Source organism: Molothrus aeneus, unplaced genomic scaffold (genome assembly GCF_037042795.1).
Source record: "Molothrus aeneus isolate 106 unplaced genomic scaffold, BPBGC_Maene_1.0 scaffold_34, whole genome shotgun sequence".
NCBI lineage: Eukaryota > Metazoa > Chordata > Aves > Passeriformes > Icteridae > Molothrus > Molothrus aeneus.
In genome coordinates, this window is record NW_027099005.1 from 3073837 (window position 1) to 3094644 (window position 20808).

The 20808-nt window shown below is 53.7% G+C and overlaps 1 protein-coding gene across 1 annotated transcript; it reads left to right on the forward strand.

Moving 5' to 3' along the window:
* Nucleotides 1-1583: 1583 nt before the first annotated feature.
* Nucleotides 1584-2516, forward strand: LOC136570469 (olfactory receptor 14A16-like). Its single transcript, XM_066570937.1, has one exon. The coding sequence runs from the start codon at nt 1584-1586 to the stop codon at nt 2514-2516; it is 933 nt and encodes a 310-aa protein (XP_066427034.1).
* The last annotated feature ends 18292 nt before the right edge of the window (nt 2517-20808 follow it).

The window sequence follows — 20808 nt, forward strand, 5'->3', positions numbered from 1 at the left end:
AGGAGGAGCAGGAGGAGGAGGAGGAGGAGGAGGAGGAGGAGGATGTGCTGCAGAGCGGGGCTCCCCTTCTGAGGGGACTTGTCGTGAGCTCTTTCAGGGCAGGAGTTTCCTCCTTGGGTCTCTGCTTTCCTGAATCTGAGCCCCCACTTTTCCCTGGCTCAGCTGGGTGGTAATGGAAACTCAGCTGTGCATAGGGGAGCAGGGGCTGAGACTCTTAAACCATCACCCTGAGGATTCCTGGGCACCTCAGCAAGTGCCTGCACCTGCCCAGCCTCCAGATCCATGCAGCATCGCCTTTCCATGGTGCCCAGGCTGGGGGAGCTGTTCTTTATTCCCTGCAGGGCCGAGCAGCTGCAGGGCAGGGCTGGCCCAGGGGCTGGGCTGGGCTCTGGCAGCTCTGGCAGGGAAGGAGCCCGGGGCCACAGGAGCAGCTGGGGCTGGGACAGCTCCAGCAGCAGAGCCGTGGGCCGGGAGGGAGGGAGGCAGTGCTGAGGGCAGCCCTGCTGCAGGGCAGATGTGGCACCTGCCAGGCCTGCCCTGCAGGGCAGACACTGCCCTGAGCAGCACAGCTCTTGTGTCCCCTCGCAGCCAGCACAGCCCTCAGCCCGGGGGCTTGGGGCCCTCAGTCCCTCCTGGGCCGGCAGAGCAGCCCCAGAGATGAAGGGCATCTCTCCAGCCATGTGCCCATACCCTGCTGACCAGGGCCTGAGGGCCACTGTCCTGCCCTGCTGCTGCCTGGCAGGGGCTGGGCAGGGCTGGGCAGGGAAAGGCTTTTCCTCAGGCCCGCCTCTCTCTCCCCTTGCCTTGCCCAGGTGCTGCTGGCATTGCTGAGGGGCTCTCTGCAATGGCAGTTCCAGCTGCAGGGCCAGGCCCAGCCCTTGGGCTCCTCCTGTGCAGGCTGAGCACAGCAATGGGGTGTCCCAGCTCCCTGTGCCCGGGGAGCTCTGGGCAGGGCAGCCTGGGAGGCTGGCAATGAGCCCACTCTCCTGACTCTGGGAAAGGCAGGAGCCACTTTGTGTGCCAGGGATCCCTCTGCTCTCAGCAGTGTCTCCTGGCTGTCCAGGGTAACATGGGAGTGGATTTCAGAAAGGTATAAGTGCAGGGCAGCTGGAACAGGAGAGAGGGACAGAGCAGCTCCCCTCAGTCTGCACTAAGCCTCAGACAATCCTACTGCCTCACTGGACTCTCTGTTCTCCCCAGGTGCAGCAGAATCTCTCATTTTTCCTCTTGCAATCCCTATCCCTTCACCCAGGCAACTCCTCTGCTTTAGGAGAACATATTTTATTCAAGTCCCAATACCAGGACTGGCCCCTGCCCTCACTGTTCCCCTGCACTGATTGGGGGTCATGGCTGACTCCCAGGTATCCTGCAGGTCAAGGTCCAGCTCCTGACACAACATTGGCCAGCAGCAATCAGGGCTTCAGCAGCAAAGGTGAAGGAAGATCTCTGAGACATAGACATGGGGAGGTGTTTATTGTCAGGAAAGGGCCTATGAGAAAGGGCTTTGATAATTGTGTGAGAAATCTCTCCTCCATTGCCCGGTCTTTCCTCCTTCTGCAGGTTGAAAAGCCCAGACACAGCAAATGTCCAACAGAAGCTCCATCAGGCACTTCCTCCTGCTGGCATTGGCAGACACGCGGCAGCTGCAGCTCCTGCACTTCTGCCTCTTGCTGGGCATCTCCCTGGCTGCCCTCCTGGGCAACGGCCTCATCATCAGCGCCATAGCCTGCGGCCACCACCTGCACACGCCCATGTTCTTCTTCCTGCTCAACCTGGCCCTCAGCGACCTGGGCTCCATCTGCACCACTGTCCCCAAAGCCATGCAAAATTCCCTCTGGCACACCAGCACCATCTCCTACTCAGCATGTGCTGCACAGCTGTTTTTCTTTATCTTCTTCTTTTCAGCAGAGGTTTCCCTCCTGACCATCATGTGCTACGACCGCTACGTGTCCATCTGCAAACCCCTGCACTACGGGACCCTCCTGGGCAGCAGAGCTTGTGCCCACATGGCAGCAGCTGCCTGGGCCAGTGCCTTCCTCAATGCTCTGCTGCACACAGGCAATACATTTTCCCTGCCCCTGTGCCATGGCAATGTCCTGGGACAGTTCTTCTCTGAAATCCCACAGATCCTGAAGCTCTCCTGCTCCAAATCCTACCTCAGGAAACTTGGGGTCATTGTGGTTACTGCCAGTTTGTCATTTTGTTGTTTTGTGTTCATGGTTTTCTCCTATGTGCAGATCTTCAGGGCTGTGCTGAGGATCCCCTCTGAGCAGGGACAGCACAAAGCCTTTTCCACCTGCCTCCCTCACCTGTCCGTGGTCTCCCTGTTTTTCAGTACTGGGTTTTTTGCCTGCTTGAAACCCTCCTCCATCTCCTCCCCATCCCTGGATCTGGCAGTGTCAGTTCTCTACTCAGTGGTGCCCCCAGCCCTGAACCCCCTCATCTACAGCCTGAGGAACCAGGAGCTCAAGGCTGCAGTGTGGAGACTGATGACTGGATGGATTCAGAAACATTAAACTGCTGACATTTCTGTAAATCACTTGTAATATGGGCCATCTTTAATAGTTCTTGTTCAATTGGTCATGGCATTCTTTTCCCTTTGTTATATTTTTTTTAATATTTTCCACAAAAAAGTCCTTGTTTCTGCTATTTCTAACTTTGCTTCTCTCCACCTTTTCTGTGGCCCCAAACTGTGTCAATGAGAGGCTTTGCTCTCAGTGGCTTTAAATGAACTAAAGGATCTCCCAGCAAACTTTCGATTGAGATCCCCCTTTTGTTCCCTTCTCTGGAGCTACAGCAGCAATGTCTGTGTGCAGAGCTGGGGCAGATCAGGACTGGTCTTGCTGGCCACACCATTCCTGATCCAGGCCAGGAGCCATTGGCCTTCTTGCCCACCTGGGCACACTGCTGGCTCATGTCCAGCCTGGTGTCCATCAGTGCCCCCAGGTCCCTTTCTGCCTGGCTGCTGTCCAGCCACTCTGTCCCCAGCCTGTAGCGCTGCAGGGGTTGTTGTGGCCAAAGTGCAGCACCCAGCACTTGGTCTTGTTCAACCTCACCTTGTTGGATTTGGGCCCTGGATCCAGCCTGTCCAGGTCCCTCTGCAGAGCCCTCCTACCCTCCAGCAGATCCACACTCACACCCAGCTTGGTGTCACCACAGCTCCTGGAGGTCAAAGTGTGTCACAATGGTCTCCATGATTCCATGAGGCCTTCCAGTGTCACAACGTCCCTTTGGTTCCATGGAACCCCTTTGGTGACAAAAATTCCCTTGGATCCTTGGGTCCCACAGTGTCACAATGGATCCTTGATTCCATGAGGTCTCACAGTGCAGCAATGCTCTCCTTGGTCCCACAGTGTCCCAATGGCCTCTTGGTCCCAAGGGCTACCACAGTGTCAAATATGTTTCCTTTATTCCATGAGTCCCTGCAGAGCAACACTGGCCCCTTGGTTCCATGGGGCCATGCAGTGTCACAATGGCCCCATCATTGCACAAGGTCCAGCAGTGTCACAATGGCCTCCATGGTTTCAGAAGGCCGCACAGTGTCACAGTGGTCCCTTGGTTCCATGAGGCCCCAGAGATCCCCAATGGATTCCCTGGTGGTGCAGGGTCACAATGGAGCCCTGCTTACACAAGATCCTGCAGTGTCATGAGGGACTCTTGGTTCAACGGGACACCAGAGTGTCACAACTGTTCCCTTATGTGCTGGTTTCGCATGAATTGACATTTGGTGAGAAGTGTAGCATTGTATGTTTTATATATGAGTTCATTGTAAAGTTGGTTAATTTTATAAATTAAGAATTTGGTTTGACCCTCGGTTCCCCCCATGCTCTCCCTTGTAATGGTTCATTCCTTCCGCCTGTTACCTGTCAATCATTGTAACCGTCCCCTTTCAGGTCCAGAATCTTCTATGTCAATCATCCCTCACCTAACATATGATTTGTCCCCTGAGCCTTTTCCCTCCCCTGGGCCCTTCCTATTGGTTCAGTGTGTCCCTCGCGCCCCCCTCCTGGGTTCTGTTCGTTGGTCCCTTGTGTCCCCGTCCGTTATACCTTTCCCCTTTATAAGTGCCTCCCTAACGGTTCTTACCTGACACCGTCACTGGGCCCGCCTGGGTCAAATAAAGCACCTTGGCATCCAAACACGTGTCCACTCCTTCCTTCCTTTGCCTCAGTGCTTCGCAGTCCTGCTCTCGCCTGCATCACCACGCAGCAGACGGAGCCACTGCTCGGGGTTCTCGCCGAGAACCTGGGAGTGGCAGGATTCGTAGGCTCCACCGGTCACTCCGGGAGTGGCTAGCCGGACCCGTCAGCTCCAGTGGCCGCAGAAGCGAGACTGCAGAGAAGAAGCTGCCCATGAAAATTATTATTCTGAAAAGAGCTGCTGAGAGCTTCCTCTGTGCCTAACAGCACCAATCAGTGACCAGTTTTGAAAACTGACACCTTGTTAAACCACTCGAAAGCTGAACACGCCTCTGTGAACACACATGTGAAAGATGAACAAACCCTGGGAAAAGCTCTCTCTTCCAGCCTGGGAACAGGTAACAAGGCCAACTTGGCTCCTGTCTCAGCTAGGCCAGGCCAGGTGGACCCTGCAGTGGGGCCGGGCCCCTCCTCGGGGACCCTGCCAAGCCCTGTCCCAGCAGAGCCGGGCCACAGCAGCTGCCAGGCAGGGGGAGGAGAGGCCATCAGCCCCTGGCGTGTTCCAGCTGAGATCTCAGCCATTTCCCCCCAGTGTGGCCGCTGCACGAGATCGTGTGGCTGAGGCCAGAGGCGGCCTTGTAGCCCACACAGAGAGTGGCCCTGAGCCTGGAACTGAGCGCAGCAGGGGCCAGAGACCAGCCATGGGGCTGATCCTGACACAGCCCCCAGGGCAGCCTGAAAAATCCATCACTGCGATTGCTTCAGCTGCCACACAGCAGGAAGCACATGACCATCTGCAGGCCCCAGGTGAGATGTTAACTCTTTCAGTGCATAGATAAGGCTTACAGACCTTCAGTCCTGCCTTGGGTCAGGGAAAAGGACAGAGTGAAGACACGTAGAGAACAACATGAGACATGAAGGTCAGTAAGAAGATGTCAAGTCCCAGATGGGAGGGTTGAGGAGATGCCTCAGTCCTGGGCTGAAATCCTCTTGTAAAGCTATGGAGAAAATATAATTGATACATCAGACTCTTTTTCCCTGTAACTCATTAAAATAATTGGGGGAATGGAAGTGTTCAAATTGTAGATATGAGCAAAGGAATTTCTGCTAAAGCAAGCAGATGTTGAAGTAGCTGTGATCCCATGAGAAGTTCGAACCGAGAGAAATGATGAAGACCCTTTGCCCCCAGGGAAAGAAGAAGACCTCTGTTCCCAGAGATGAAGATGATGTCAGAGACAGATAAAGGGAACCTTTGCTCTTGAATAGCTCATCCCTAAATTTATACCCCAAAAGTTGACATAGCTCACAAACACAGCTGTGGGAAGGCTGTGAAAAGATGGGAGGGACTTCACAATTGCAGTCCTGGGCAGCTGCTGTTTGTGGAAATTAAAAGCAATGAGAGAACTGTTTTCTTGTGGAGAAGTCTCCATAAAATGACAAGAGAGACTCCTCTCCCTAAGTGAACTGAAGAAAGACTATTCTAGAGGTGATAAACTGAATTGTTTCTGTACATTCTTAGTGGGAAAGAAAAGGTTGTAGGAGCTAGAAGAAATGTTTTAAAAGTTTTATTCAAATTCTAATTTTTTACATTTAGTTACTATTAATAAAGTTTTCCTTATACCCTTTTAAAGTCTTAAACCTGCTTTGCTTTCCATCTAATCCTATCTCACAGCAGAAAATGAGTAAGTATATTCTAGTGGGTGCACTGGCATTTAGCCAGCACTGAACCCACCACACCTTGGTTCCACCAGTCCCTGCAGTGTCACAATGGCCCCTTGGTTCCATGGGGCACCAGAGTGTCACAATTGTTCCCTTAGTTCCACCAGTCCCTGCAGTGTCACAATGGCCCCTTGGTTCCATGGGGCACCAGAGTTTCACAATTGTTCTCTTAGTTCCACCAGCCCCTGCAGTGTCACAATGGCCCCTTGGTTCCATTGGGCCCCAGGGTCTCACAAGGATCTCCTTGGTTCTGTAGTGTCACAATGGCCCCTCAGTTTAACAAGGCCCTGCAGTGTCACAGTGGCCTCCATGGTTCCACAAGGACCCAGAGAGTCCCACTGGACTCCTCGCTTCCATTCAGCCCCACAGTGTCACAATGGGGCCTTGGTTCTATGGTGCCTTCAGTACCCAGTGTCACTGTGATCCTCTTAGTTCCACGGGGCCCTGCAGTGTCACAATGGCCCCTTGCTTCCCCAGGGCCCTGCAGTGTCACAATCATCACAGAATCACAGAATTAACCAGCTTGGGAAAGACCTTGGAGATCATCAAGTCCAACCTGTGACCCAACACCACCTTGTCACCCAGACCATGGCACCAAGTGCCACATCCAGTCTTTGCTTAAACACCTCCAGAGATGGTAACCCACCACCTCCCTGGGCAGCCCATTCCAGTGTCCAATCACCCTTTCTGTAAAGAATATTTCCAAATATCCATCCTAAATATCCCCCGATGCAGTTTAAGGCTGTCCCCTCTTGTCCTGTCACTGTTCCCTGGGAGAAAAGCCTGACCCCCCTGGCTGCACCCTCCTGTCAGGGAGTTACAGAGAGTGATGACGTCTCCCCTGAGCCTCCTCCAGGATAAACAATCCCAGCTCCCTCAGCCACTCTGAACAGGACTTGTGTTCCAGACCCCTCACCAGCCTTGTTGCCCTTCTCTGGACACGCTCCAGCCCCTCCCTTAACTGGGGGGGCCCAGAACGGGACACAGCACTCGAGGTGTGGCCTCACCAGTGCCGAGTGCAGGGGAAGAATCCCTGCCCTGCTCCTGCTGGCCACACCATTCCTGATCCAGGCCAGGAGCCATTGGCCTTCTTGCCCACCTGGGCACACTGCTGGCTCATGTCCAGCCTGCTGTCCATCAGTGCCCCCAGGTCCCTTTCTGCCTGGCTGCTGTCCAGCCACTCTGTCCCCAGCCTGTAGCGCTGCAGGGGTTGTTGTGGCCAAAGTGCAGCACCCAGCACTTGGTCTTGTTCAACCTCACCTTGCTGGATTTGGGCCCTGGATCCAGCCTGCCCAGGTCCCTCTGCAGAGCCCTCCTACCCTCCAGCAGATCCACACTCACACCCAGCTTGGGGTCATCTGCAGATTTGCTGATGCTGGACTCAGTCCCCTCATGCAGATCATCAGTGCAGACATTGAAATCCACGCTGGCTGGCTCTGATCCCTCGGCCATCCTGTGGGTGCCCTGTGATGGCACTCAAGGTGATCTGTTCCATAACCTTGCCAGGCACCCAGGTCAGGCTGACAGGCCTGGAGTTCCCCACCTCCTCCTTCCAGCCCTTCTTGGGGATGGGCTCACATTGGCACCTCCAGTGCTCTGGGACCTCCCTGCTGAGCCAGCACTGATTGTAAATGATGGAGAGCAGCTTGGGGAGCTCATCCACCTGCTCCCCCATCCCCCTGGGATAGATCCCATCTGGTGCCAGAGACACCTGTGAGCATCTGAGTGGCTCAGCAGGTCCCCAGCTGCTTCCTCCTGGATTACAGGGGGGCTGTTCTGCTCCCTGTGCCCATCTACAGCTCAGGAGAACACTTGTCCTGAGGACAAGCTGTCTTATTGTTTAAAATTGAGATACACAAGGTGGTAAGCAGCTCAGCCTTTTCCTTATCTTTGGTAACCATATGTCTCCAATAAGGGATGGAGGTTCTCCTTAGCCCTCCTTTTGCCATTAATATATCTACTAAATCATTTTTATTATCCTTCACAGAAGTGGCCAGGTTCAGCCCTAATTGAGCTTCACTTCTCTAATTTTCTTTCTCCATGACCTAGCAACATCCTTAAAAACAGGAGCAGGAGTTTCCTGCTCCTCTATCCAGAGGTCATGCACCCTACTTTTAACCTTGAGTTCCTGGAAAATGCCCCCTGCCCGGCCAGGCCAGGCCTTTTCCCTGCTAGCTCACATTTGGGCACAGAGGGACAGGCTGTTCCTGCTCCTTCAAAATTTCTTTCTTGAAGGGTGTCCATCCTTCCTGGACACCTTTGTTTTTAATGGCTGTTTCCCTTTAAAAAATCAGTACCTGATTTGGTACTTGCCAAATCTACATCCTCATAGGCTGAAGTCTGCTCTTACAAGTCCAGTGCAGAAGATTTGTTGATGCCTCTTTTTTCACAGATGTGTAAAAACTCAATAATTTCATGGTCACTGTGCCCCAAACAGCCTCTGACCACCACATCTCCCTCCAGCCCTTCTCTGTTTGTGACCAGCAGGAGACAGAGCTTTCCTTGGCACTGGGAATTGCAGGAAACCTCCTCAAAGCGCAGCTTGGAAGGTTCAGGCTGGAGCTGAGGAGAAAGCAAAGTCCCTCGCAGGGCAGAATGTTGGTGCTGGAGGTGTGGCAGCGTGAGGCTGGGCCATGGCCGGGCTCTGTGTGCCAGGAGCCGGCAGCGCTGGGTGCAGGGAGCCCAGGGAGGGCACAGAAACGCTGGGTGAGAAATGCTGGGGGACAGCGAGATGGGCGAGTGCAGCCAGCCAGGGCAGAGGAGCAGCACGCCCAGGGGGCACAGCCTGCAGGACAGATGGCCAAGGGCTGGGCAGGGCTGGCAGGGCCACAGGCAGCCAGGCCTTTGTGCCCTGGGCTCGGGCAGTGCCTCTGGAGGCCCCACAGGAGGAACTTTCCTGGCAGGGGCTGCACTTTGCTTCTCCCTCGGCCTCCCTGGGGAGGCTGGCAGGGGCTGCAGGTTGATGCCATTTGTCCTTGCTGCCCCTCACATCCCCTTGGCCCACCAAGAGCCCCGAGCAGCCGTGAGGGACAGGCCCTGCTGGCCCAGGCTGGGCTCAGGCCTTGGCCTTTCTGCTTCCTGCAGCCAAGCCAGGCCTTGCTCAGCATTGCAGTTCCCTGCTCAGAGCCTTGGGCTCCCTGCAATCCTGGCCTCAAGGATCTGCTCTCACCAGGCCCTGGGCAGCCTTTGGCACTCCCTGCCCTCACTGGGGCTCAGCCATGCTCCAAGGCACTTGGAGTTTTGCTGCTGACTCCTTGAGCAGCTTCTTCATCCTTCTCTCCGTGCCTGAGGCTCCTGGACCCAGCCCCAAATCCACCGTGGGGCTGATTAAAATACAGAAAGCCCTCAGGAGCTCTTTGTCTCCCTTCCATTGCCTTTCAGTCTCCAGGCCTTGTGCAGTGATTGGAGTCAGTTTGGAGTTCTCTTCAGGAGGGAGATTTCAAAGTGCACCAAATGATTTTTGGTTTTAGACAAGGGAATATTTTTTTACTTTTCATTTCAGAAGAGGGGAGGGAAGCATTCCCCAGGTGATCTTGATGCGGAATGTCTCCTTAGGAGGTCTGGGCAATGAGAAGAATGTGCCCCTTGCAGGCTGAGCCTGTTTGGACAACTTGCTCCTCACCCCCAGCCTCACCATGTCTGACATTGCCCACCTGGGACTGACATCCCTAAACATAACAAAAATTTAAGCATTTTTCCTTATAAATAAAATTCAATTAATTAATAAAATGACATTTATATTATTCTGATAGTATTATTCAATTTTAATTACCTAATTTGTACATTTATATTAAAAAATCGATACACTTTTAGCAACCAAGAAAATTATTGGTCATTGGTTCTAAGTAACACAATTCCCTTCATTAATTCATTAAGCTCTATTGGGTATTTATTTCTTCCTCTTTATGGTAACTAATATTCTTTGTAGACCTTTTGCCATCATTTTTATCATCTTTTTTTCGCATATGGTCAAGAGGAGGCACTTTGGGGTCCCTGGAGCCATTTCTGGGGCACATTTGGGGCAGTTTTCAGTCTGGGGAGGGAATTCAGAGAGAACTTGAGGGTCTGGAGGACACTTGGGGCAGCTGGGTGGGCACTTGGAGGGGCACTCAGGGATTCTGAGGGACAGTTAGGGGTCCGGGGCAGCACTTGGGGGTCCAGGGGGCCCTTGGAGGTCAGGGAGGGGAATTCGGGGCCCTTCGGGGTCCGGGCGGGTCCTTGAGGGGCTCAAACGAGGCTCTCTGGGGCGCGGGGGTTGATGGGAGTTGTAAGCGCGGGTATCATAAAGTTTAACGGGGCCGCGGAGCATCACGGGAATTCTGGGCGCAGCTGCAATGGCTCTCGGAGGGGCGCGGGGCATGACGGGAGATGAAGTCCCGGCTGGAATGGCGCTGGACGTGTGCTGCGGAGCATGATGGGAGCTGTAGTCCCCGAAGTTGTTGGAACGTGGCGTTCGGGGGTCCAGGAAGGCTCTTGGGGGACACTTTTGCGTGCGAGCCGTGACTTGAGGTCCTCGGGGGAACTTAAACGGCTCGGGAATCCTTGGGGGGAGCTCGGGGAGCTCTAACCGGGCTCTTTAGGACGTGGGCACGGCAGGAGTTTTAGGTGCGGGACTATGTTCTGAGGGGCTCGGGGGTCACGGGGGATGAGAGGAGACGAATTCCCAGAAGGGACTGTACCGGGCATCTGTGGGGTTGGGAGCACGCAGGGGGCCCAGGGACGCTATTGTGGGGTCCCAAATGGGCACTGAGGGGGCACTGAGGGATCCTTCAGGGTCTAGGGGACACTTATGGGACAGATGGAGGCGGATCCCGGGGTTCTGTGGAGCGCGGGGCATGACGGGCGTTGCAGTCCCGGCTGCAATGGGGCTGTATCCGGCCGCGGGGCATGACGAGAGTTGTAGGCAAAAGGAAAATATGGTGGCCGTCTAGGCACCGCCCCCAGGCCCGGATCACTGGCGCTGATTGGCTGTGAGCGGTGATGGGCGGAAGCCTCGGAAAATGAGAGGCGGCAGAGGCGGGAACAGCCTCACCATTCTCTCCCAGTACAGCCCAGTTCATTCCCAGTAATACACCAGTACAGCTCCAGAAAAACCCCAGTGCCCCTCCGATCCCTTCCAATACAGCCCAGTCCCTCCCAAAACACCTAAGTCCATTCCCATTCCCTCCAGTTCCACCCAATTTCAAACACAGGGTGCCCCAGTGTTCCCAGTCTTCCCCACAATGTTCCCAGTGTTCCCCAGTATGTCCCAGTCCTCCCCAGTGTTTCCAAGGACAGTTTAATTTCTCACGGTGGCTGTGGCAGCCAAACCCAGCAGTGGGGTCAGTGCAGTGCCCATGCCCACAGCCCCTTGCAGTGGCCCAGTGCAGCTTGGGCTGATGATCCACTCTCACAGCTGGCCCAGGGCAGCTCTGCAGTGGCTTTGGTGGCCCCTTGGGCTGGCACACACCTGAGCAGTGTGTCTGTTTGCAGTGGGGAAACTCAGGAGTTTCAGATTGCTTCAAAAAATACAAAAAGTGAAAACCCCTCTTAGGCTGAGTGCAGGCAGCTCTCCAAGCACAGCAGGTCCCAGGGGAGTGAGGACAGACAGGATGAGGCTGGGGAAGGTGGAGCAAGGTTATCCACACTGGGTCAGAGCTCCAGGCACAGCTGCTGTGAGCAGGCCAGAGCTGCTGAGGAGAGACCCTGGGTCAATATCAATCACAGAATGCTGCAATCACCTCTGCTCTAAAGAGAAATAAAATAAAATACATCATTTAAAATAAAAATGTGTATTTCTGAAAAGTTATTTGAAATCTTTTTCCATAACTGGAGTAGGAAAACTTTAATGACCCTCTCAGGGCTTTGATGTTGTTTACATCAGACTCAGTCCCTGAGAGAGTGTTCAAAATACTCCTCAGAAACTCAAACTCCATAGTTTCTTGAAGTTTTAATGGGTCCCACAGAGGAACATGACTGAGAAAGTGTCCCCAGGTTCCAGTTAGAGCAGAACACTGGAGGCAGTGATGACAGCTGGGGACAAACAAGGCCAAGGTGTCTCTGGTGCTGAGCAAAGCTGGATGTGTTTGAGGAATGCCAAGGGCCAAGGCCTGAGCCCCAGGGCCTGGCCAGGCAGATCCTGTCCCTCCCTCCTTGCTCAGGGCTCTTGCCGGGATGGGCACTGGCACGTGGGGATGTGCAATGCCAAGGGCAGGAGCATGGGGCGGCCCCTGCCGGGCTGCTGAGCAGGGACAAGGAGGCCATGAGGCCCCAGGCCTGCAAGGGTCACTTGTCTCCTGCTCCTGCCTCAGGCCCAGGCCCAGCAGCCATGGCCAAAGTGCTGCCCAAGTTGGCTCTGGCAGGGCTGTCTTGCAGCTGCTGCCCATGCCTGTGCCCTGTGCAGCCCAGGCTGTCCTATGGTGTCCCTGCCCTGCGCCTCTGTCCCTGCAGGCTGTCGGCATCCCCCGGCTGCCCCACCTGGCTGGGCCCTTCCTTTGCTGGCAGCTCTGCCTCCTGCCTGCCTCTGCCTGCCCACACAAAGCCTGGGGCTGATACCAAAAGGGTTCATTCCATTTTTACCCTGCCTGGGAACTTTCAGCACAGGAACAAGGCATGCAGGGGCTGCTTTCCCTGCAAGGATGGTTGGAATAGAAGAAGAAGACATCTGGCTCAAGGGTGCAGGGATAGAGAAAACAAGGAGTGAATCTGGGAACTTGGCGTGGGTTTTATGGAAATGGGTAAATTGTAATTCATATTTAGTGACTGTGTATAAGCAACACACTGGTAGAATTACATGTCCATGTAAGGTTAGGAGTTATCCCTCAGTAGACCTCAGGCCTGAATAAATGATACCTTCTCAAACACCAAATTAGTGTTATGGAACCCTATTCTGATATTTCAAACATTTGGTGACAGCAGAGGCTGACAGACCCAAGGAGTCAGCTGTGACACTGTGGAACCCCATGGAACAAAGGGTCCATTGTGATGCACTGGAACCACATGGAACCAAAAGTCCATTGTATCAGAGCAAGGCCTCATGGAACCAAGGAGAGCATTGCTGACAGTGTGGAAGCTCATGGAGCCATGGGGTCATTGTGGCAGTGTGGGGCTGCATGGAACCAATGGTCCATTGGGACACTGCAGAACCTTCTGGAATCAAAGGGGATCATGTTCTGCTCTGGAACCTCATGGAACAAAGGATGCATGGTGACACTGCAGTGCTCAGACCGTTGTTGACAGTGTGAAAGCTCCTGGAACCAAAAGTCCATTGTGACACAGCAAGGCCTCCTGGAACCAAGGGTCCCTTGTGGCTCTGTGGGGCTTCCCAGAACCAAGGAGACCATTTGGACACTGTGGGGCCTCATGGAACCATCTGGCACTGTGACACAGCAGGGCCACATGGAGCCAAGATGCCACTGAGACCCTGAGGAACCTCATGGAACCAAAGGTCCATTGTTACACTGTGGGGCCCTGTGGAACCAATGGGACCATGGTGACACCGTGGTGCTCCATGGAACCAAGGGGCCATTCTGATTCTGCTTTGCCTCATGGAGCCAAGGGGCCACCACGACACTGCAGGGCCTTGTGGAACTAAGGCAGCCTTGTGACACTGCGGGGCCCTTGGAACCAAGGGTCCATTGGGATATTGCAGGGCCTCATGGAACCATGGAGACCATTATGGCCCTTCAGAACCCATTGGAACCAAGGGGCCATTGTGACACTGCAGGGCCTCATGGAATCAATGGGACCACAGTGTCACTGTGGGGCTCCATGGGACAAAGGGGCCATTCTGACACTGTGGAACCAAGGAGACCATTGCTCTCCTATGGGACATCATGCAACCAAGGAGGCCATTGTGCCACAGCAAAGCCTCATGGAAGCAAGGACACAATAGTGACACTGTGGGGCTCCATGGGACCAAGGGGGCATTCTTAAAGTGTAGAATCAAGGAGATCACTGTGACACTGTGGGGCATCATGGAACCACAGGTCCCGTGTGACTCAGCATGGCTGCATGAACCCATGGAGGCCATTTTCACACTTTGAGTCCTGGTGAAACCAAAGGGCCATTGTGGCACTTTGTGTCTCCATGGAACCAAGGAGTCCATTGTGACACTATGAGGCCCTGTTGGGCCAAAGGGCAATTTTGGCACTGTGTGGCACCATGGAACCAAGGGACCATTGTGACCCTACATGGCCCCATGGAGCTAAGGATTCATGGAACAATGTGGGACTCATGGAACCAAAGGTCCATTGTGAGGTTGTGACACCCCATGAAATACAGGACACCATTTTGACATGGCAGGGCTTCATTGAACAAGGGTCCATTGTGATACAGCGGTACCAAGGGGAGCACTGTGACACTGCTGGGCCTCATGGAACCAAGGGGGGACAATTGTGATGCTACAGGGCCCAATGGAAGCAAGGGGCCAGTGTGACACAGCTGGGCCTCATGCAGCCAAGCGGCCACTGGGATCCTGAGGAACCCAAAAGAACCAAGGGGCCATTTTGACACTCCTCAGCCTCATGAAACCAAGGAGGCCATTGTGCCATTGTGCAGCTCCATGGAACCAAGGAAACCGTTTTGACACTGCAAGGCCTCATGGAAGCAAGGGACCATTGTGACACTGCAGAGCCCAATGGAAGCAAGAGGCCAGTGTCACACAGCAGAGCCTCGTGTAGCCAAGGATCCGATATTACACCAGCATTTTGAAACTGTGGGGCCCTGTGGATCCAAGGGAACAGGGAACAGGTCTGGTTGGCTTGGCCTGACTGGCTGAACTGCCCTTGGCATGTTGAGGGTCTGTTCCCTTGTGCCCCTGAAACACTGGGGCTCTGGGCTTTCCTTCCTGTGGGAATGAACTGGCCTTCTCCTCCAGGTGCTCATGTCTAAAATCAGGATTCTGTCCCCAAAATTCTGTAAATCTGAGTTACAGAACCCAAGATATTTATTTGGTTGCTCCTAGAGGAAATCTGCCAGAACAGACAGCTCAGGCTGGCCTTGGCCTCTGGTGGCTGCTGTTGATCAGCCCCTGAAACACTGGGGCTCTGTGCTTTCCTTCATGTGGAGATCATGGTAACAAATCAGGGCATCATGGAACCAAGGGGCCATTGTGACACTGTGGGGACCCCATGGAATCAAGGCAATCATTGTGGCACTGTTGGGCTGCATGGTTCCAAGGTGCCAGTGTGAAGCAGCACTATGGAAAAGAACCACCCACCTTTCCAGGTGCCCACAGCCAAAATTGATACTCCCCCTGAAAAATTCCCTATATGCAAGATTCTCCCAGACAAAAGCTGCCAGGACAGAGAGCTCTGGCTGGCCTTGGCTTCTGGTGGTCACCTCTCATCTCAAGGAAGCCCTGAGGAAAGAATTTGAACAGCTTTGACTACTGGAACATCAATGAGTCTCTCCTCCTCTGAAAAATTCAGATGCTCTCCTGATCATTTGAGTCTTTATTTCCTCATTGTGCATTATGCATAAAATAATATTTTCAGTTACATAATATTATTCTTCTCACTCTATCAGTGCTATCTGACACAAAACACCTCCTCTACATATGGATCCAGGTCACCTGTAAAGGCAAACACAAGAAAGAATGCAGCAGGAGTGATTTGTCCCTGCTCCCATCTGTCCCATCTCCTCTGGAGCTGGAGGTGCAGCCCCAGCACTGGACAGGGCTCAGGGGCTCACAAGCTCAGCTCCCACCCAGAGAACTTGCAGAGCCTGGGCTGCTCTTCTTGGCCCCTGCACGCTCAGCCAGGCTGAGATGGACACTGATGGTTTCTAGGCCAGGCTCTCTGAGCCCAGCCCAGCTCCCTGCAAGCTCTGCCAGCTGCCCTGAGCTCTGGGCAGCACCAAGGGCCTCTCTGAGCCCAGCCCAGCCGGCTCTGGCCCCACAGCTCTGCTCAGGCCAGGCTGCTCTGGGCACTGCCCCACGGCCTCAGCCCCTGCCAAGGGCACAGCAGCAGCTGCAGCTGCCACAGGACTCAGCCCCACCATGGGGGAAGGTGCCTGGCCAAGGGAAAGGAGGCTCCCTGGCTGCCCTGCTCTCCTCTGCAGGAGATGCTGAGAGCTCTGCAGCCCCTGCTGCCATCCCATCTGCCCAGGGCAGCACCAGAGCCCCGGCCTTGGGGCCCTCAAGAGCTGCTCCTGCTCCAGGCCCAGGGCCCATCCCAAAGCTGGGGCAGCCACAAAGCTGTGCCCATTTCTGTTCATTCCTGCTCTGATCAGGATGGATCCTCAACACCTTGGAGGTTGGTGATGAACTTTACTTTTGCAGAGGCCTCTTCTTTCTTGAGCTCTTCAGTTCAGGAATTCAGTGACAAAGGCTCATAAACATTTGTTCAAAACACCCAAACAAGACAAGCCCATGGGAATAATTCAAGTCTTGAATTCTTCTGCGGTTAATTCGACAAATTTCAGAAGTGTATTCAAACTGAATCTACTAAATTGAAAAGAATGAAGAGAGAATTGCTTTGTCCTATTTAGTTTTCTCTCCCTGTTTATAGATTGCTATCAGCAATCCCCAATTGATATTGATCCCCAGCCCCTTCTAATGCAGTTTGAACAGATATGAAAATCAAGACCCTCCATGGCTTCCAATCAATCCCACTTTGTCCCTACTCCCTCCCCACCATTTCCCCAATCCAACCCCTGGCACTCAGAGCAGCTGAGGAATGGAGTCACATCCTGGGGTGTCCCCAGGGCTCAGGATTGGGGCCAGGTCAGTGAAATCTCTTTATTGCTGATCTGGACGAGGCCATGGAGGGCACCCTCAGTCAGTTCCCAGGTGAGCCCAAGCTGGGTGGCAGTGTGGCTGTGCTGGAGGGCAGGAAGCTCTGCAGAGGGATCTGGCCAGGCTGGAGCCATGGGCCCAGGACAATGGGATGAGGTTCACCAAGGCCAGGGGCCAGATCCTGCCCTGGGTTCACAACCACCCCAAATCCCTGGCTGTGCCCTGCCCCTGATCCCCACAGCCTGCCCTGTTTCCTTCATCCCTGCATTGCCAGGGACTTTCTGGGACAAGGGAGCTCTGCTCTGGGTACGGAGGGAGGTGCAGGTGCCACCACTGGAGTGGGAACCAGAACTCACCAGGTTTGTGTCCTTTGGGGGTCAGGAACTGGTGGGACTCAGAGGCACAGGAAGTTTCTCTTCATGGCCAACAGACCATGGTTGAACACGATACAATTTAATGACAATCTCACTCTTCCCTGAGCTACTATGTCCAGTGTCCCTGCAGTGTCTGATGGTTCCATCATCCACAAGTGATTTCCATACTAAAATTAATTTTAGAAAAATATGGTTCTGTGATAGATATAAACACACTTAAATTCTTGTATCAGGGTGCCCATCCTGGAATGGAGGCAAAACAGTCTGAACAATTTCTGATTTGCAAAGCTGTCAGTGGTGGATGGAGAAAGGGGTCAGGCTGCTTTCAGCATTTCCTCAACACCAAAAGCAGCCTGACTCATTTCAACTCCTCCTGTCCTGGCTGATCTCCCCTCTTTTTCCCCTTCCACCCATTGGCTTTTGTCTCCCCCATGGCCCCCCAGTGAAGAGCCTGGCTCTGAGTTCTCCATCCCCTCCTCGCTGGCACTGCCAGGCTGGGATGAGGAGCCCCTCAGCCTTCCCTGCTCTGGGCTGGACAAGCCCAGCTCCCTCAGCCTCTGCTCACAGCCCAAGGGCTCCAGCCCCACCTTGGAGGCCCTTCCCAGACCCTGCTCCAGCTGCCAGACACCTTTCCTGCCCTGGGGAACCCAACCCAGGCCACAGTGACCTGGATAATCCCCGTCCTTGATGTCCTGGTCACACAGCCCAGCCCCTTGTCCCTGAGTCAGGTTTTGGGGTGGATCCTGTGGAACATCCTTGGGGGAGGCTGCAGCTCCAGGTGGACCAGGGGGATACCAGGGGACAGGGACCCTGCTGGGCATGAACAGCTTTGGACTTCTCGAGGGAAACTGTGAGTGGGGTCAGGGGCAGAGTGACCAACCCAGTGACCTGACACAGCCCTCCTGTGATGTCACAGCCTGCTCTGTGATGTCATAGCTTATTCTCTGATATCACTATGCTGGTCTTTGATGCCACAACCCACTCTGTGAAGCCACACAGCCCTCCTGTGATGTCACACAGCCACCCCCCGTGATGTCACAGCCTGCTCTGTGATGTCACAACCCATTATCTAATGTCACACAGCTGGTCTCTGATGTCACAGGCAACTCTGTGATGTCATAGTCTGCTCTGTGATGTCAGTCCTCTGTCCTGTGATATCACACCTGGCTCTGTGATGTCACAGAGACAGCCTATGATGCCATAGTTGCTCAGTGACCTCCCATAACCCACTCTGTGGTGTCATAGCCCACTCTGTGACCTCATGTTACCAGATGATAAATTGCCTACACCAGCTGAGCTCACACCTGAAGCTTGTTCTCCAAAACCCCAGGCCTATGGAAACCACACAATGTCCATTGTGTGAGAAGGGGAACTGAAATTCACCAGCCTCAGTGTCCTGCCAGCTCAGCCAGGCCCACTGGAACATTGGGGTCCACGAGCACCAGGGAACACCAGAGAGACCCCCAGGACAGAAGAACGCATGGGTAAAGGGGAAGGGAAATATGTTAATGATTTTGGGGAAATGATTATCATATGCATCGTGGTGAGTGCAGCTGTGACAAACCTCTCTGGTTCCCTGACTTCAGGGCAAGGGTGGAGAAAATGAAAAGGAGCAGGTTTGATGGAGTTGTCTAAAAAGAACTTTAATAACAGGGTGAAAAACAACAAATGTGGAGAAGACGACCACAGTATGAGGGACAGGATCCAAGGACATGAGACAAAGGGGAAACAACAATATATACACTTGGGGGTGGAACACTCTAGAACAACAACCATCTAGGGCAAACAGGTAACCAATAGGGGAGCAGAACTGGGACAACTTAGCATAACAACACCAAAGGCTTCTGGGGGAACTCTCAAGCTCGCCCCAAGTTAAACAAATGATTCTCAGGGTTTGAAGCTCACGCTCAGTGCTTTTGGGGTAAAATCCAGTTGAGTCTGAGTCACAGCTGGGCCAACTCCACACATATGTATGTTTAGTCTGGGACAATCAATGAATATGTGTGCAAAATACAGAATGTAAACAGAAACTTTCCTGTACTCAGCATGCACAGCTTTGGGAGGGGCTATCCCCCTGTGCATCTGGCCAAATAAAGAATGCTGCTTCTTAATGCTACATTGGTGTTAAGGAGTTTTTATTTTACTGCATTTTTGGTAACAATCCCACTCCCAAGGAAAGCTCTGTCTGCTGCTGTTCACAAACAGAGAAGGGCTGGTGGGAGATGTGGTGGTTGGAGGCTGCCTGGGGCACAGCCACCATGAAATAATCGAGTTTTCAATATCCTGTGAAAGAAGGAAGAGCACGAACAAAACGTCTACCCTGGAATCAGGAAGGGCAGACCTTGGCCTATTCAGGATGCAGATTTGGAGAATACCGAATCAGGTACTGATTTTTAAAGGGAAACAGCCTTTAAAAAAAAGGTGTCCAGGAAGGATGGACACACCTCAAGAAAGGAATCTTAAGGGGGAAGGAGCAGGCTGTGCCTCTGTGCCAAAGTTTAACCAGAGAGGAAAATTACTGTCCAGGCTGGGCATGACCTTTTTTTGGGAACTCAGAAAAAATAGGTCAGGCAACTCAGGAAGTTTTTAAGGATGTTGTTGGGTCATGCAGAAAGAAAAGTAGAGAGATGAAAGCTCAATTAGAGCTTCACCTGGCCACTTCTGTAAAAAGTAATAAAGAAAAGTTTTTATAAATAAACTAATAGCAAAAGGAGGAATAGGGAGAACCTCTACTCGATAGTGGATGCAGTGGGGAACAGAGTAACTAAAGATAAGGAAAAGGCTGAGCTGCTTAACACCTTGTGTATCTCAATTTTCAACAATAAGACAGCTTGTCCTCAGGACAAGTGTTCTCCTGAGCTGTAGATGGGCACAGGGAGCAGAACAGCCCCCCTGTAATCCAGGAGGAAGCAGCTGGGGACCTGCTGAGCCACTCAGATGCTCACAGGTGTCTCTGGGAGCAGATGGGATCCATGCCAGGGGGATAAGGGAGCTGTGGATGAGCTCCCCAAGCTGCTCTCCATCATTTACCATCAGTGCTGGCTCAGCAGGGAGGTCCCAGAGCACTGGAGGTGCCAATGTGAGCCCATCCCCAAGAAGGGCTGGAAAGAGGAGCTGGGGAACTCCAGGCCTGTCAGCCTGACCTGGGTGCCTGGCAAGGTTATGGAACAGATCACCTTGAGTGCCATCACAGGGCACCCACAGGATGGCCGAGGGATCAGAGCCAGCCAGCGTGGATTTCAATATCTGCACTGATGATCTGCATGAGGGGACTGAGTCCAGCATCAGCAAATCTGCAGATGACACCAAGCTGGGTGTGAGTGTGGATCTGCTGGAGGGTAGGAGGGCTCTGCAGAGGGACCTGGGCAGGCTGGATCCAGGGCCCAAATCCAGCAAGGTGAGGTTGAACAAGACCAAGTGCTGGGTGCTGCACTTTGGCCACAACAACCCCTGCAATGCTACAGGCTGGGGACAGAGTGGCTGGACAGCAGCCAGGCAGAAAGGGACCTGGGGGCACTGATGGACACCAGGCTGGACATGAGCCAGCAGTGTGCCCAGGTGGGCAAGAAGGCCAATGGCTCCTGGCCTGCACCAGGAATGGTGTGGCCGGCAGGAGCAGGGCAGGGATTCTTCCCCTGCATCGGCACTGGTGAGGCCACACCTCGAGTGCTGTGTCCAGTTCTGGGCCCCCAATTTAGGAAGGCCATGGAGGGGCTGGAGCGTGTCCAGAGAAGGGCAAGGAGGCTGGGGAGGGGTCTGGAACACAAGTCCTGTTCAGAGTGGCTGAGGGAGCTGGGGTTGTTTATCCGGGAAAGAGGAGGCTCAGGGAGACAAGGTGGTTTCAGGGAACAGGTTGGAC